This window comes from Condylura cristata, unplaced genomic scaffold (genome assembly GCF_000260355.1).
Source record: "Condylura cristata isolate star-nosed mole 26May11 unplaced genomic scaffold, ConCri1.0 scaffold00006, whole genome shotgun sequence".
NCBI lineage: Eukaryota > Metazoa > Chordata > Mammalia > Eulipotyphla > Talpidae > Condylura > Condylura cristata.
Genome location: NW_004567107.1, coordinates 35,925,958 through 35,945,619, shown reverse-complemented (window position 1 = coordinate 35,945,619; position 19,662 = coordinate 35,925,958). Strand labels below are relative to the sequence as shown.

At 33.8% G+C, this 19,662-nt stretch overlaps 1 protein-coding gene across 1 annotated transcript in view; it reads left to right on the top strand.

Annotated features, from left to right (window-relative positions):
- The window catches only part of TMC1 (transmembrane channel-like 1), a 132,352-nt gene that overhangs the window by 24,426 nt on the left and 88,264 nt on the right, over positions 1–19,662 (top strand). The window contains exons 2-3 of the mRNA XM_004677992.1: positions 16,433–16,477; positions 18,432–18,588. Coding sequence (XP_004678049.1) covers positions 16,433–16,477; positions 18,432–18,588 — 202 coding nt within the window. The remainder of the gene's footprint in view (positions 1–16,432; positions 16,478–18,431; positions 18,589–19,662) is intronic.

Sequence of the window (19,662 nt, the reverse complement as noted above, 5' to 3'; positions counted from 1 at the left end):
TTTTTTTTTTTTTTTTGATGTTGTGTTATATCCACTCTTTTTTAAAAAACAGCAATGGTCATATAATTAAGGTTTGTATGAGATCTTAGAAACTATAATTTCTATGGTAATATTAACCATTCTGAAATACCTCCACTTAAGAAGCAATAATCTCTGTTTTTTGTGTGTTTTTTTCCTCAAAAATTTCCCTCACTTTTTCTCTCTCTAAGTCTCATTCTTAAAAATGAAAACAAAATACAACTTTGCCTTTTTACAGAAACAGTGTACCTACTCTAGTATTTTGGGAAATACAGAAAATGCCTGAAAAGAAGAAAGTAATTTCTTATGACCTCATCATTCATATATGATCACTAACATTTTGTCACATCATCTCTTTTTTGCATAAGGTATTTTAAATATTTTATATTCCATAATGTAGAATTTTAATAATATTTTATGATATATGTGTATCAACTATTTCTATATGTCATTTAAATATTTATGAACATTATTTGTATCTAATGTATGCATAATTCATTGGTATGACTATTCCCTCAAGACTGATGATTCTATGTAGAACTGGAGGTGATTGGATATATAAAAAAGATAAGGATAGAAGACATGTAGGACTTTTCACTCATATTTTTTTCCTATGTGACTGAAAAAACTGAAGTTAGAGACTTTTCAATTATTTACTGTGAAGAGTTTTCTCATTTGGTCAAGATGGTGTACAAGTGCTGTATTGGAGTTTTTATGGATACAAAGTGAATAATAAGGCAATAATATTAATAATAATATTAATAACTCATACTGATATATTGACTTAGATTAATTGTGTAAATTACATGTAAATTACATGTATTATAACAAAATCTTGGCAAAATCTAGGAAACAGTAGTTTTCAAGACACTATTATATTGGATACTTTGATTTCAGAGCAAAGACTATTGCTAGAAATTAGCAATATCATTTCATAATGATAGAGACAAATCTACCTAGGGTAAATACCAAATTTAAGCATGCATATATCTAATAACAGATACTTATACCAAATAGTTAATTGAGATGCAAGGAAAGAACAAAACAACCATAAGAGTTTTCAGCACCATTTTCACAATATTTGATAAAATGGGCAATATCTTATCATATATTTGATATCACAATAAGTGGTAAAGTAAAATAATTGCCTTATAGAAGATTTGTATAGTAATATTAACCATTGTGAACATATCTCCACTAAGAACAGCAGAATATACATTCTCTTCAAGTGCACCATTAAGCAAGATATACAGTATTATAAAACAATAAATTTAAAATAATTTAAATTATAAAAAGCATGTTCTCTAATGAAATGAAATTAAGTTAAAAATCAGTAGTAAAAGATATCTGAAAACTGCCCAAGTACTTCAAACCAAAGGTCATATTTCTAAATGACCCATGGGCATATACAGGAAAAAAAAATCAAGAGATAAAAAGTGTGTTCAACTTAATTAAAATGTATAATAGTTGAAAAATCTTATGATGCATTTAAAGCAGTATGTAGAGGAAAAGTATATAACGTTACGTAGTATTATACACATATATTTTAAAAAGTTTTCAATTCAGTGATCTAAGTTTCTGCTTTAAGAAACTCAGAAAGAATAAATAAAACACAAAACAAGCAGACTGAAGTAGACAATAAAGAGCAGAGATGAATTAATAGAAAATAGAAAAAGGGAGAATGACAACAACTTGTTTGTTAAGAGGACCAACAAAATAGATAACCACTGGCCAGACTAGATCAAAAATTTGTCAAGAGAAATAAATAGTTTAATTGAACATCTATCTGCCTGATAATATAGTACAAATTTGAGAACAGTGTCATTATTATAGTTTTTATGGATACTAAGTGAATAATAAGGCAATAATATTATAACTCATACTGATATATTGACTTAGATAAATTGTGTAAGTTACATGTATCACAGATTACCAAAGCTTTCTCAGAAGAAGGATTGATAGATAACCTCATGTACTTGAGAAATTGAATCTACATTTAAAAAAGGCCATTTCTTGCTCTGATTGTTTCCCTGGGGAACTCTATACCAACCATTCAATAAAAAAGTAGTTTGAATCTGGCACAAACTTTCCTCGAAAATTGAAGAGTACAGAATATTTCCCAACTTTCTGTGAGACAAACATTACTCTAATACCAAAATTGGACAAAGATATGCCTCTAAAACAAAACCATACACAAATGCATTAAAAAACCTAACCTGAATTAAAAATTTAAAAATATTATTTGCAATATCAGAAAAAAAAAACACAACAACAAAGAATGAAGCACTTAGGAACAAATCTGAACACAGCAATAGAAAACCAAAACACTGAAAACTATAAGACATTGCTGAACGACATTAAAAAGAATCCAAGTGAGTGGACATATCTCATCCATGGATTGGATAATTCAATATTGTTAAAATATCCCAAAATTGATTTAGAGTTTCAATATAGTTCTAAACAGTAGATTTAATAGTTTTTCATGAGTTGACAAACTCATCCTTAAATTTATATTTAAATTCAAAGGACCTAAAGGAGGCTAAACATTTTTGAAAATGAACAAAGTTGAAAGACATTCTTGCCCACACGTCTTATCATGAAATTACATAAGATGAGACAATATAAGACTAGCATAAAGATAGACAGTAATGGAAAGACAAATTCTAAATCATCAAAATTATGTTTTCTAAAGAAGGTGGCTTAACCATCTACCATGTGCTCAGGATGCCGCAAAGTAGTGGTTATCCCAGAGTGGTTTGAAAACTGGCAAATTTAGAATCACTTGGAATTTTTTGGAAAAGTCAATTATTGGAGCTTCCTCAGACCTATGGAATCAGAATCTGTGGGTGAAGCTCAGAAATTTGTTTTACATAAGTCCAGTAGGTGATTCTCATGCACAGGAAAGTTTGAGGAATTCTACCTCAGCCTCTCCCTGCTAGAAATCTTAGGATTTGGGTGACAGGCAAGGAAGTTTGGAGACAGAGAATTGGGCATCACAAAATGGAAAAGAAAACTGATGGAATTCGACCATGCAATTCAATATTGTTAGGCTGAACTGATGAATAAAAACTAAGCTGATCTCATTTCTGGCCATCAGGTGATAGGTAACTGTACTTTAAGGTGAGCAAATAGATTTGCTGAACAGTGGACACAATTTGTTGATTGGTACTGACTGTAATTAGATGCTTGAGAAGAATGCAGAGGTTATGAAGGAAAATTCAGAATCTGGAATCTTTCCATAATTTTCTTTTTAAAATTTTCTCTTTCACACATATGAAAGCACATGCATATGCCCACTCTAGTGGCAAGCCCACAGGCTGGCAAGTCAGGCTGTTCTGGAGGCAATGAAGCCTCCCAGCCACCTTCCTTCCCCTGCAAATCCATGTGCTTTCTTTTCTCAGGATTCTCTGGTTCTTTCACTTGTGTTCATCTCATGGCCTCATCTCTTCTGTAGTCACATGGCTCATCTCCCCCTGGCTGTCACTTTCAGCCCAGCCTCTACACTGAGGGGTGCATACTTAATGCATGCTCACACCCATACTACAAGTGTTCAGGCATGTGTGCCCCACGCCCATGCTCCCAAGTGCCTCTGTGTTAACATTATCAAGGCTCCAGGTAATAGTCACAGAGGTTAGAGGCATAAATGGCCTGATCAGTTCATGTACCATTCATCCACAAATTTATGCATATGCACCCATATTTTCAGAGTGCAATTTCATGACATGTGAGACAGGATGAAGACATGAACATTTCTGGTGAACATCTTAGTGATAAGATCACTTTGAAGAACCAGAGTTGAAAGTCTGTTATAACCAGGTATGACCTCTGGATCAGTTTCTTGTAGACTACTTGATTACGTTAGAGAGGCTTAGTGACTACTGAGTCCTACTGAAAAATAGCCTATTGGATCAGAAAACTAGGTCTAGTGAAGTCGGCCTATTTTCTTAAATTTGGATGTGGCTCACCCTAAAATCCATTCCAACCTGCAAAAGGGGAAGGAAGAGATAGTGAGAAGGTGAAAATATAGTGAGCACCTGCACTTATATGTTGTCTTTTTACAAGAGAGCTAGGTTTGACCATTGCCCTTCCCTGTAGAATACAAATGTTAGAATTATAGTCCCAATCTCTGACATTTCATCAAGATAAATGGATTACCCTTAACTGAAACAAAAACAAACAAAAAATCACATATAATCAGGAGACTGAAATGTTAGTAAAGACAGATCCTGAATTTTAGTGGCCTTGGCAGGCTGTCAGCCTCTACTAAGTGTTCCCCACCCCACACCTTTTCTCTTACTGCCGTATGGTCATAACTTGTCCTCTGGATGCCAGAGGATTGTCAAGAAAAGAGAGTGCATCAACTCTCTCTTATTGGAATCCACTGACTTCTATTCTTATTCTGAAACAGGTTTTATCATCTCGTTGGCATTGAAAGATGATAATTTGCTATGGCTGGCAGCCTTTTGTTTAGTGTCAAATAAACCTGGGCCACAATTGTTTCTCTAGTTGCTAAGAAGCAAGCATTAGGTGTTTAAATTGACCACTAACTCAGGCAGCACCACTTTCAACATTGTTTAGCATCACAAGCATTTATGGCAAGGAGGAGCTAAGAGTATAAAGAGATAGTGTGTAGGGTGATATTTTATTCCACCTCTTCATCTTTTGTTGAAATGGCCTTTAATATAATGTCAGGCTGAATATTATGGCAATTTTCCAACTTACAGAATCCTTTGTATTAAAGCAAAGGTCAGAGTAGATGTATCTTCCTAGCTAAAAGGTGTCAATAGTTTTTTTGTGTGGGCATGTGTTAAAGCATGTGAACAGTTTTGTGGATTATCATAACCTTTGCTATGTGCCAGGTACTATAATATGTACATTGCATGCATTTATTATTACATGTAGTTCTCACAGCAACCTTTTATGATCAGTATTATTCCTTTCTTTCACTAAAGCATAAAGAATTTAAATAAATTATCCAAAGTTGTAAGATGGTATAACACTGTGGTGGAGCCAAGACTCAAATGTGAATATGTCTGACTCAAAAATTCAGGCTTCTTCTAGAGCCAGCTGCCAACTTAAAAGCTCTGTTGTTCTTCATAGTTCTATGGTATGAATGCAATAGTTTTCGGGACCCAGATGAACAAAAGTCCTTCTTTTTAATTTATACTTCTTAGTACTAGGCTAGTCATGGGTATAGATTTTTTTTTTTCATGACCATGATCTTGAAGGAATTAAAATCAATCAAAAGAAAATCAGATAATGAAACATTTACATTGACTGCTCTTTGCCCATTTCCAGAAATACTGGAGAAAACATCAAAAAGCACATATCTTAAAAACCTCTAATGAACTTAATCTTTCATTTTTATGAATTCTGACAGAACTTTTGCCAGTATTTCTCTGAAGGAACTTATCAAATGATATATTATGTCACTGCTTCTACTATTTGTGCTACTTTTTCATAGTAATTTTAAAAGTAGAGATTCGGTACCAATTAAAGTCCTCCAGAGAAGCAAATTAAGAGGTTATAGGTCCCTCCAATAACTAAAAAGTAGGAAAGCTACAATTGGTATGATTTTTATAGTTAATTTTGAATTTGGGATTAATAAAATAATTTTCTATATAAATTACAGATGATTGTGTTCAGTTACAAAAACTAGCCCATTAAATCATACCAAATAAGAATATTTCAGATAGTGGGAGAAACATTGTTTGTATCTAGTCAACTTTCTGTCTGTCTATCTAGTGATCAAATTACTTACCTACATATCTATTTATCTGGCTTCTATAAAGAATTTTGCTCTATGGATTGGCTCCTGTGATTATGGAGGTTGTATTTCAAAAATCTCAGACTCATGAGAGTTGATCATATAGTTCCTGTCTTAGTTCAAAAGCAGAACATATGTCCCACTTCGAAAACCATCAGCAAATTATCTGTTGCTTGGTGTTTTATTTTAGCAAGGCCTCCAAAAGATTGGATGAGACCTACTCACATAGGGAAGAGCAATATTTACTCAGTCTGTTTACTCAAGTATTAATCTTATTCAGATATGCTCTCATAGACAGATATAGAATGCTGTTCAACCAAGTATTTGGGCAGAGTAAGGTTTACTCATAAACGTAATTGTCACATTCTCATATCCTTTCTGTTATTGGGCCTTGCACATAGTCGATGCTCAATACATAAATATGCATTGATACTGAGTCACAGTAGAGATGGAGATTCCTAGAATATGGCTCAGATATGGAAATCAGTTGTTAATACCCTATTCTTGTTTCCCACTCTGTCCACAACTAATTCCAAAGGTAGGGTTGCCACTTTTTGCAGTACAATTTGCTCCAGAGACATCGTGGTATTTGAATTTACCTGGTTTCTTTCTATTAACATTCATTCTGACTAAAGTCATCAACTGGAAAACAAACAAACAAACAAACATATACACATGGCAGAAATTAATATATTCAGTATTTAAGGTCATTGTAAAGATTTTGGGAAATGTAGCTCTCCAAGTTAAACCTGATATGAAGTTATTAAAGAATTTAACAACAACAACAAAATAACAAAGAAAGCATCCATTGAGCACCTGCTGTGTTAAAGCTCTGAACAGGATGGTGTGAACCATGCGAGATGATGGAGCTTAGGTTAGCGAATGAAGTGAGGTGAACTTGTGGCTTCCACACAGTTAGTTTTTGTGGGTCTTTTGCCTATGTAGTGAGTGAAGTTGGTGGTGAGAAGCTGAATTTGGATCTAGATAAGTGTTCTATTTCAGATCTACTGTGAAGTGAGTTGTTTGCATACATGAATGATTTTATAGCAGAGAGTTTTGCACCCTTTGGGTAAGCTCTGCAATGCATTCAAGTGAGGTAGATTGGTGTGAAAACAGACTGGAAATAGAAGATCAGGATTTTAATCTTGGTTATGACATTTATTGGTTGTTTGATACTTGGCAAGTCTCTTGACCTGTTCGTATCCAGATTTGATAGAATGAGGGAGTTAAACTCCCACATTTTCAGGCTCATTAAGCCCAGATAAATTTTGGATATATATCCTGAATTAGCTTTTGTCTATTTGCATGTTGAAGACATGTTGCATCTTAGGAGGGATAATAAATCATATTGTTTAAGAACATGAGTTTTGGCATGATAATCTTGCACACTTGGGTTTGAATTCTGGTAAGGTTACTTCCTTATTATGGAAACTTTAGCTAGTCAGTTAATGATTTTTGAACTTAAGATTTCTCACTAGAAAAATAGTGTGTTATTAATTACCAGTGTGTTACATGCCACAATCATAAAGTGAAATGAGATTACTTGGAGACTATTTTAAAAATATATTTATTTTATAGAATGGTATGTAGGCCAGAGGTGCTGGGGTCAGGAGAGGTGGGAAGGGTGAGAGGATTCACTAAAGACAGAGCCCAGAGCAAAATAAGCAGATTTACTGAAATAACATTGCTAAGGGTCAAGGCAAGCAGCGAATGAGGCAAGAGAGGTCTGCTGTGCCTTATGTGGGTCAGCCTTCTGACCAGAGATAGAACTCAGGCCACAACAGTGAAAGTGCTGAGACTTAATCCCTAGGCCACCAGGGAGGCCCTACCTGGAGAATATTTGACACAAAGAATGGTCTTAGATACTTTTAGTTTTCAAAACAATTATATATGTCATTTATATGTTCTCAGCTGCACTCTGATAAACTATATTGTGTTTTTCAGAGTATTTGATTTGATAAATTGATTCTTATAAGAGCTATGATTTGACCAGTTTTGACTGATAATCTGCAGAGTGTGAGAAAGTATGATTATAATCCACATAAAATATTTAATAACTATAGCCAAAATGATTGGAGGAATATACCATGAGTAACATATATAAATTCATTACTTTGTTTTAAAAAATATTACTTTTAAAAACAATTGTGTGCTTTCTATGTTTTTATAATTCTTTGGGGTTTATGTTTTTTTTCATTTATTTATCCATTAATCCTGATAACCATTCTTCATGACTTGGAATATTGTAGAAATGCTGGGGAACAGGAAGATTCTTTTTTGTTCAAAGCAGTTCAAGGATATAAGCATAGACAATAAGGATTTATAACACAGCATTTTCATCTGGTTGTTATTTTGGTATTCAATTTCTATAAAAGATTTTACCCACAGAAACTCATACAAGAGAATGTATTTTTTTTTTCAACACATTTATTTACAATGGTTGCCCTTTATGATGGTAATTGCAATGTGAGAGCACACACACACATTATGATTGCATGGTTAACTAAATGTCCCCTCCCTCAAAATAATCTAAATGCTAAGAAAAAGAAAGACTCACAACTTTTTTTGTAACCACAGAGTTCTAACTGCCTTTGTAAATAGCTATTTATTTACTGAATATGTACAGTTAAAAAAGAAAGCCAGCCCTCAAACCACATGGAATAACTTTGTTCTTTCCTAGACCAGTAGTGTCAGGAAATACCTAATTGCAGTTTCTCACAAATACTCCAGTATATAATTCTCCATTTGAACAATTATACTTCAACATTTCATATTTGATTTTCTACCTCAGTGGTGGTAGGATTGGGAAATATGCCAACTACCCACTTGACTTGCCTGTGTTTAATTTTAGCTTTATGTACAGTAAAAACAAGGAAAAGGTTAATAAGGTTGCAAAATAAATTGATGTGTGTTCCCTTACCCTTCTTCTTATGAACATAGAAAATATTTATTTTCATTGTAAAAGGATGTTAGATCTTTATTTTGAGTGGGTCATTTTCTCCACCCCTCAAGGTTAACCATCTTTTCTTTGAGACCTCAAATATGTTTTTTCTCAGACTTCATAATGTTCCATTTGGCAATAAAAATATTTTATAGCGTGTTTTTAATAAAGCAGTATCAGCAGCTATTTTTTCCTCTACTGTTAATGACAGCCTTATACTAGTTGTATATTTTGCCTACCTTCCTCTTTTGGGTGGGTGAGTTAGCAAAAACAAAATTAGTATTCCACAGTGATTTAAATGAACTATTTAGTATACCTAAGATATAATTTTGAAAACATAACCAGCGCTTTTTTTTAAATTATACAAATTTTTAGTAGGTTGTTTTTCAGTGTTACATTCTCTATGGTCTCCTCAGCAGTCTTAAGGAAGAACTACTGGTTAGTAGTAAGAGGGAACATCAGCCTAAGTCTGTCAGATTAAACCTTTTCCCAGATACCTTAATGATACTTAAATACAATAATCTCATTTTTCCCCACTCCTGTGGGTCTTTAGAATCTTGAATATTCCAGCTTTTGCTTAATTAGTGAATTTTATTGATACAAGAACTGAACAATTCTTCTCTTTCTCCAATGACTTGCATAATACCATGCTTAAATCCATTATCAGAAGGGCTTGAGATTATTATAAACAAATGTCATGAACATCTTATTGTCATTTTCTGAAAGGAACTGCTGGGTTTAACTGAATCAGTTTTAATGTCCTACGTAGATACTATTTTAAAGGAATAAGATCACATCCCTTCCTTTTTATTCAACTTCACAGACAGTGGCTTCTGTTTCCTAAATCACACCTACCAACAATAGTGTTATTGTGAATAAATGAAAGCAGAACACTGTACCACTGTCTACAGGGGGAACAATAACTCATAATGGTTTGGTGATTTATTCTAATATTCACATGCTTGACTGTTAGGAAATTCTTTTTCAATGGTTTACAACACCATTTGTATTTTACAGGCATAGAATCTACACCTTCAGGTGTTGTTATACCAAACCCACCAATAAAGCACCCATCATCTACCACTATAGTCCATTGTGTTCCTTCCCTACTTTGTTTTTTATCTCTCTTTTTACCTCTACCCTTTTGGTAGCCTCAGTTATATAGTTTAATTTTTAGGATTTGCTATTGGTTTGGCCTTATCTGACTGCTTCTTTTCTTTCTCTATATTCCACATGTTAGTGACACCATCTGTTATTTGTTTTCATCACTCTGAATAATTTTGCTTAGCATAATCCAAACAGCTCCATCTTTCTTGATAGCTGTGTAGTATTCCATTGTGCATGTACATCAGCTCTTCCTTATCCACTCACTTGTTTCTGACACTAGGTTGTTTCCATTGCTTAATTATTATAAATAATAATATAGTGAACATAGGAATGCATTCTCCAGGGAGACAGCTAGAAGCACATTTGCTGGGTTCTATGTAGATTCATTTTTAATATTTTGAGAAATTTTAGACTTTTTCTTAGGAGCTGGAGCACTCTACATTCCCACCAACAGTGTAAGAACTTTCCTTTTCTCCACCATTTCTAACACTTGTTTCTGGTCTTTTTGACATGGGCATTCTGATGAATGTGAAGTGAAGTAGTATCTCATGGTTTTATTTGCATTTCTATCAGGATAAGTGATGATAAACATTTTTCCATTTTCCCATTGAGCATCTGCATGACTTCTTTGTGAATGGGTTATTACTTTTCTTTATGTTAATTTTATATGAGTTCTTTGTAGATCCAGGATGTAAGCCCCATTGGATGTATAGTATGCAAGTATTTTCTTCAATTTAAGAGGGCATCTTTTTGTTTTAGTGGTGTTTTTTTTACTGTTTAGAAGTTTTTCAGTTTATGTGGCCTCAATTGCATCTACTCACTTTTGCTTTTCTTGCTGTTGGGGATAAATTTGCAAAGATGTCACTGAAGCGTATGTTGTAGAATTTTCACTTATGTTTTCTTCTGTGTATTTTGTGGTTTTAGGGTTTACATTGAAGTATTTTACTCCTTTGGGTATATTATTGTGTATAGTGTATGGTATTGGTCTAGTTTTATTCTTTTGCACATAGCTGTCCAGCTTTTCCAGCACTCCTTATTGAAAAGGCACTCCTTACTCAAGTGCGTATCATTGACTCTTTCATCAAATTAACTGTTCATACGTGTGTGGGTGCTATTTTGATTATGATAGCTTTGTAGTATGGACTGAAGTCTGGAAGTGTGATTCCACCATTCTTTCTCTTTTTTTTTTGTAAGGGTTGCTTTGGCTATTCAGGGGCTTTTATGGTTGCACATGAATTTGAAAGTATCTGTTCTATTTATTTGAAAAGCATCACTGAAACTTTGATAAGGGTAGTTTTGAATCTGTAGGTTGCTTTTAGTAAGATGGACATTTTAACAATGTTAGTTGTTCCAAACCATAAGCAGGGAATATCTTTCCATTTCTTTGTGATTTCTTCTATTTTAACAATGTCTTAAAGATAAGTGATGGCATAGCTACTATCACATACATATCTATGTGTCATTCTATATAACTTGATACATATTTATGAAATGTTTGCTGTATCTTCACATATATCATCATCATCATCATCAATGCTATAACAAAACTGAAGAAATTTGAATGAATATTGTGTGACATCAGATCTAGAATTTGCAGAGCATTCACATTGATTGTCATAAAGATACTTTGTTTAAAGGAGTTTTTAAAATTATAACTTATTGGGCCCTCCCTGGTGGCACAGCTGGTTAAAGCACAGCACTAAGAAGCTAAAGCCACTTCTGAGTTTGATCCCCGCCTGCCCCAGAGGTGATCACATGGCACTGCAGACCTCTCCTGACCCACCCACTGCTCCCTCAGCAGTGTACTTAATTGATCTGCCTGTTCTGCTCCCCAATCTGTCTCTAGTGAAGCCTCTCACTGCCCCTGTGCCTCTGGCCTGTACTCCAGGTCTGTATGCACAAATAAATCTTTTTTAAAAAAAATTGTAACTTATTTTTTATGGCTTTTCTGTCCAATTCCTTTAAGGTGAGAGATTTCATGGTTTTGCTTATAAAGTAAAGTAGATTTTACTGAGGAATACAAAATGTTTCATTAACATTTTCTAGTTCACTACTTAAAGTACAGTGATTCCATATCTTCAAGTTATTGTTTAAAAAAGTGTTAATGGAAGAAATATTTAAAGCTTGTCTAGTTTTTATGAGTTTGAAGTATTTTTGGCATATTAAATATGTGAATTTATAGTTTGTAATTTTATAATTGTATGTAGTAAACACATAATGAAACTTTTGTTTTGTATTTCACTTCATGCTTATATGTCTCCCTTTTTGTTACTTATAATTTTCATTCCATTTTTGCTTACCTCCCTTTCTTTGTTATTTCAACCTAAATAGACCTCTGCTGAGACCTGGCAGAGGACTCAGCCCACCGGTGAAGGACAGCCGGGAGTAAGAGCAGGGGATCCTCTAAGAACTGAAGCCCCCATCAGCCCTGCTCATCTGTTAGGTCCCTAGGGAAGAGCTGGATCTGAAGCCCAGCCTGGGCCTCCTACCCATTTGGCTTTGTCTCCCTATCCCTGTCTGTTTGGGTCACTCCTATTTGTTGTTCCATTCTTCTTCTCTCCTTTTTCTTTCCACTTTAACTTTTTGATCTCTTCTCCCTTTCCCTTTGATCTTTACTCCCATCCTTTCAAACTGTTGCACATTGGACACAAATTTATAAGCAAGGGATTTATCAGTAAGTTGCCCAGTTTCTTAACAAAGCCTCAGTCAGAGAAACAGTACAGTAACAAAAGCAAAAACCATAATGAAATAAAATAATTCAAATTTAAGCTGTGCATTGAAGTAATATTTTAGGGGGTTCACCTCTTAAATTATGGCATCAGCTTGTATTTCTTATAGAATCATATTGGATCATTCCTGCTAGTATAACTATCAGTGATTTTATCTCTTGGCTTTTAAGTTGCTATACTGAATTAATAGTTTCCAAATTATGTTTCTAGCTTAAGACTTTTCTGAACCCTGGACTCTAATAGCTGACTATCTCAAGTCTTACTTGGATGTGTAATAGACATTTTAAATTCCACTTGTCCAGTGAAACTACTGATGTTCAAACCTTTCCACTTATTTTATTCTACCTATATCCTTATCCTCCCTTTAGCTAGAAATTCTGTATTCTCAATTGCCCAAGTGAAAAACTGGGTGTTTTCCTGAAAAATGTTTCTACCTTATTTACATCCCAACTCACATGCAAACCTATGACACATATTTTTCAGCTAAAATTTGAAAATGTGCTCATTTTGGCATAGATTAATATCCTCTGAGGATATTAGACTGTGATGTTTAGACTGTGGTGATAGGTTCCCCATTGATATAAAAGTGTTGGTATTGACATTTTCTGACATGTTAAAGGAATCCTGAAAAAAAAAAAACACATAGAAAAGGCTCTAAATTTATGCAATAGTCCAAGTAAGCTGGATAAGATATACATGTACAATCTTTGACCTAATTGTTATAAAGCCATTCTGTTGCATCTAATGACACTTGTTAAAGACAGTGAAATTTTCTTTTATAATCTACAAATGCTTATAAATATACTCACAATAAATGCTGATTAAATAACTGAATTTTCAGTATTATGGCCTTTTTTTATAAGCTAAGTGTGGGCCAGCAATACTATTCAATTCACCGTCATTTAACCACACTGATGCCGTAGAACCATAAACTACTTTCAGTATTATAGATTAAAAGAACGTAGCCTGAAACAGCATCCACTTTTCTGAATGATTCCAATTCTAATGCAGCTGAAATGTGACATTTTGCTGTTGTTTTCTTTTACTGTTTTTAATTACTGGGTCTATTTGCATGAAATGAGGATCTGGGTTGCCTAGGAGTTCATCTGCTCCTATTGCATATTTTTCTATTAAATAAGGATGCTTCAATGCAGTTTGTTCACTGCCTCCAACATTTTGACAAGACCTCCTCCACCCCTCTCACTATCTTGCTATCACTCCCCAGGAAAGAGGTTATTTTTAAAGTACATAAACGATAGACTTTGGAAACCAGCCACGGTGTAGAAAGGGAGTTGGGTCATATGATTGGGAATAAACTACTAGGGGTTACTGAAAAATGGCACCCAGCCATCCCCCAAATTGTCTTAAGAATGTAAAGACAATCTGTAGCCCAATTTAAGTATTCTGTGCTGTTCTTTTGCACAGGATTTTGTTCTGAGGAGGATTCTTAGCTTGGTTCTAGAAGATTTTCAAACCAAATAATGTCCTGTTAAAATCAAGGTTTGTCAGAGTCTATTGATGGAACCTTAAATCTCCTTGTCATATAGGGTTGCTGTTTAGTTCTTATGCTGATGATGCCTCTCTTGATGGTTTGAATTGTGAACAAACAATTCTTTTTTTTTTTTTTAAAGATTTATTTATTTGTGCATACAGAACTGGGGTATAGGCCAGAGGCCTAGGGGTGGTGAGAGGCTTCACCAGAGACAGAGTGGGGAGCAGAATAGGCAGATTGACGAAGTACACTGCTGAGGGGAGCAGCAGGTGGGTCAGGAGAGGTCTGTCACACCATGTGGTCACCTCCGGGGCAGGCAGAAATAGAACTCATGAGGAAGTGGCTTTAGCTTCTTAATGCTGTGCTTAAACCCACTACGCCACCAGGGAGAGCCTGAACAAACAATTCTTATCACAATTATTATAGCAATGACTGTTCATGGTTCCTGACTAAACTCTCAAAGAAATGCTATTGAGTAAAGAAGGCTAATGAGAATGTGGGGATGGTCATGTGCAGACAGCATCAAGGTTGGAAAGTCAGCTCAGTGGAAAGCAGGGGCTATTTCAGCAATACTCTCCATTACATCACTTAGAAACCAGAGCTCTTTTCCAGCTCTTTACTTGCAGCTACAAAGGTGTCTCCCCTTACTGATATTTTAGGCCTTACTTGGCCATTTGTAACTTTCCTATATCAGAAAAGATGATTCATGACTCCATTCTTGCTTTTTCTTCTCCCCTGCTTACCAGAGTAAAATGGTTTGTTGATTATCAACTTGGCTAGAATATTTTATCCTGGTACTTTTTTTTTTTAAATATATAATCCTTTTAAACATGCTTGTTTTGTTCATTTAATAAGTTTACTTATTTCATTCAATTTTATTTAATCAAGTTTAATGCATTGATTATTATAAATCAGTATCATATTTTGTGTGAATATTTTTAATTTGTTTTGGTTTTGCATGTTGCAAAAATGGGTTGTGTTAGCTTTTGCTATTTGTCCATGGCTATTATGCACCCTGATTAGACCCTCCTTCTAAGCTAATCTTGCATCATTAAAATGCCTTCCTAGGGAATTCTTTGACTAAAGAAACTTGGTGGTGGCACTAATTGCACATAAAAGACCATGACCTATTGTGGAATGTAAAATATCTTTTAGAAGTGTCTGCCTTCACTATTGCAAACTCTCAGTGGTGACATAAAGATCTTTGTCCTGTGCAGCTCTAGTTACAGGCAGCAACAGAAGGCATTTGTCCACTCTGAACAAAAGAATACTTATTTCCACATTCCATGGCTGACGTTGCATGATAACATTTTTGCATATTCTAAAAATTTTTATGTAGATGCTGTTTAAAGGCAAAAACTGCTTTTACAATAATCTTCTTTGTGAATGGAATTTGAACTCTTAACATTTGTTGCCTTTTCAATATGCCTGTCAAGTTTTGATAATAACCCTTGACAGTCAGAGAGCAGAAACAAAACCAAAGTTTGTTTGTTCTGCTCAAAGCAACATTGTTTATCAGCTTTGCTTTTTTGAACACATGCCCATGTACCTTAAATAAAAATAAAATTGGTATTTCATAAACAAGTTACGATTATATGGTTTCAAAGACATAGTTTACTCTAATTTTTAACCATAACAAATTGCAGAGCTCTATTTCTGCTTGCTATATAGGATGATAATTGACATGGGAGGAAAATAGGCAATTAATTGATTTTCCCATGTTAATGTACCATTAAAATTTTATAAGACCATTATAAAAATGGAGTAAAATTATTGACAAGGTGCTGAGTATGGGGTAAGGTAGAGAAACAGAAGAAATGTCATTTGTCTTGGGAAAAACTGTAAAATCATCTCCCTCCACATTACTAATTCATATATTGGACAACTTAGGCTGTATCCATATAATGGCTTTAGAAATAACTGAAATTGAAAAATCTGTCTTAAAAATTGTAGTGAAAAACTTTGACACTGAATAGCTGATTAAAATGAAATATTCTCTTTTTCAAAGTAAATTTGGTTATGCTAATCAAATTGTGCCTGTGGATATAACTTTGTTGACAGTTCAATTTATAATCAAATTAATTAGTCAACAAGCCCCAAGTTGATTTATCACATTACCACATTTATTTTGGTCAAAACTATTTTGAATCAACTTGTAACTGATTTGCATGAAGCAGAAGTCTCTGCAACATTACTTAAAATATTTGCTTAAAATGTGGTCATCATATATCATTAATAAACTGTTCATTTTGAAAATTTTGTTGAGAAATATTTTTATTAACTGCACAAATAATTTTATGATAAAATAATAGTAAAAGTCCATTGTTAACAATTGTGCCATCATTTAAAAATTTGCTCTATTTTCCTTTCTTAAACAGTTCAAATCCAAGTGGAGGAAAAAGAAGATACCGAAGAAAGTTCAAGTAAGTGGGAAGGGCCTTTAGAATATGTTTTCTCTGAAAAACCTATAATTCAGGAGGCTTATCCTCTTACTTTTGGGGTTGTGCTGCCACAGATAGGCAAGGGAGCAAGTGGTTTTGATGGTTTCACATAAAAAAATGAGGTAAAAAAATAGAATCTCCAGTCAAAATTCTATTCAATTGGCTTACCCACATACCACTCAATGTACAAGTTACTCATGACCAAGTAGCCCTATGGTTAACAGTATAGAAGTTTCCCAAAATATTAAAACTACATTCATATGATTCAGCATTTCTAATCCTACTTATCTGCTTGTAGAATTCAAAAATACTAATTTGAAGCAATACATGCATTCTTAAGTTTATTATCATATTATTTACAACCAAGTTATAAAAATAACTAAGTGCCCAAGGACTGATGAGTGGATTAAAAAGATGTATCACAATAGAATACTACCTGGCAGTAAAAAAGATGAACTATTGTTATTTGTGACAATATAGATGTAAATGGAGGGAATAATGCTATAAGAAATAAGTAAAAAGGAGAAAGGTAGAATATAGAGAAACAAAACAAAGGATCAGTCAAAACTAAACCAATACAAACTCTAGAATATGATTGTGAAATTGAGGCTACCAGTGGTGGGAGAGGAAGGTGGAGTCCTAAGTGTGGAGGGGCCCAGTGGACTGGATGGAGAACTGTGGTTGCTTTGGAGGTAGGTGTGGTGTGGTAACATACATCTGAAAAGGGGTAATCCTGTACCTCTGAATTACATAGTGCTATAAACCAATGTTATCATAATACAGTTTTTAGAATGCCTAGATAAAAAGTTATTTCCTGATTCTTTCTGCTAACCAAAATTTAGTATTAGTAAATAAAATTTACATACTAGGTATAAATTACAAATTGTATAAAGCAAGCAATGCTAATAATTAAAATATAAATTCATACACACATGAAAAATGGACATATTAATTGAGACCCTAGTGATATATAGTTCAAAGGAAAATTACAACAGCAAATCTATATATAGATTGGTAATATTCAAATGTTTGTGAAAATGGAGGCAATACTGTGTTTGGGGATTATTGTTTTAATTATGTCTCTAATAGACAGTGTTCATTTGCATGTCTACAGACAAGAATTATTTTGCATTGCTATCCAATTATCTATAACTTATGGAGGCACAAAAGACCTTTCATAGATTCAGAATCATATATACTGTAGAATATGATGTCAATAATTGTGTCAATAGCTTTCCACTGAAGTTCACATTTTCCTACAGTAGCATCTATTGAGGGAACAATGATAACTGTATTGTTTGATTTTTTAAAATAATAGTTGATTGTAATTATGAGAAGTTGAAGAGCAACAAAATGAAAGTGAAGTAGGGTTGTGTTTTATGAAATTCCTCTGAAGGAAGGAACTGACTTCTTCCTATTCTTTTCCCTGGAAGCTTCATAAAAAGTTTTGGCAATACTAGGCATTATTATTTGATGAACAAAATATCAATTTTTATCAGTTTGCATTAAACTTTTATATACAAGTTATCTATTCATAAAGATAGAATGATTAAGAAATATATTTCTTATTATTTTCATTTAAGAAAGAAAAAATATTTAGAATAAAAATAGATGTTTGAATGAGGATAATTTAAATTAGGAGTGATCCCAAGGACTACATCAGTTTATTCAAAATTCTTCTAGTTTGTAGCACTTCCTTGTTATTCCTGTCTTCTGCACTAAGAAATAAATGAATCACAAAATAAATGAAATCCAGATAAATTTTCTTATGTGGCATGCTATGAAATATATATAGCAAGGTGCATCTTATTATAATGTGGGGACTTGCTAGACAGTGGTCTCAGATGTATGACAACACTAATTAAAAACTAATTAATGTGGTTGCAGAAGAGAATACTTTCTTATAGTGGATACATTCACAAACTACCATGTTTAGGTGAAGAAGATAAACTACCTCGAAGAGAGAGTTTGAGACCAAAGAGGAAACGGAAAAGAGATGTTATCCATGAGGATGACCCTGAGCCTGAACCAGAAGATGAAGAAACTAGGAAAGCCAGAGAAAAAGAAAGGAGGAGGAGGTTGAGGAGAGGAGCGTAAGTCAGTTCCTATCTAAATTGAATTGTTCTCAAAAGCATCAGATGCTGAAAGACGTGCACTTCCTTTAGATATACTCTGACATTCTTACTCCTCATCTTCCTTTTTCACCTCCCCTCCCCCAACTCCTCTTCTTTCTTCAAAGAACAATCCATCATCTGTATTAAATTTTAACTCTGGTATTTTTTATGTATATCTCCATTGTCTTTGCTTTGTTCCTATCAAAAACATCGTGCAACACTCATTTAAAATCTTTGTATTGTTATTGCTATTACTTTATTATCTAATAGTATTTCCTGCTAGCAAAGTTTGTGCTTTTTGACAGTGGTATTTCATCAAGAAAACATCTCAAATAGGCATATACATGATATAGCTTGTGTTCCAGAATTGTCATGTCACCTTCTCAACCTCTAGGGATAAAAAGCAAGTGTCCACTGGCGTTTGCCTCTGTTGTGTGAGGGAATTTGATCCTGTGAAAATGTGCATCCTTAGCTGATTCCACTCTCCTCCAGATTCTGAGAAGCACTGTTGCTTCTCTGCCTCTCTATTCTTTCATATAGCTACATGTGGCTAAAATGAACTTTGTCTTCACTAGTTTTGCAAATTTACTCAACTGTCCTAAATAGTATCAAAATTGTGATGATTGATAATTCTGGTCTATTTTAAGGTACATTTTCTTTTAGTTTATTTTTTAAGTAAGATTTTTTTTCAAGAAAATATTGTTGAGACTAAGATTAGTAGGCAAATCATGGCACATTTAAGTTAATTAATGCATTTTTTTTTTAAATTTAAATGTTCGAGCAAAACACCTGAGGGAGTTTCACTGAAACTGACAGAATGCTGAAAACCATCTAAAACCTAATTTGTAATGCTTATTTTTTTTGGAAACAGTACTTAAAAAACACTGCCTTGTTAGACATTTTAGAGTATGTCTAATAATACAGGCTTTTTCTGACCTAATTTTTTTTTTTAAAGATTTATTTGTGCATACAGAACTGGGGTACAGGCCAGAGACTCAGGGGTGGTGAGAGTCTTCACCAGAGACAGAGTGGGGAACAGAACAGGCAGATCAA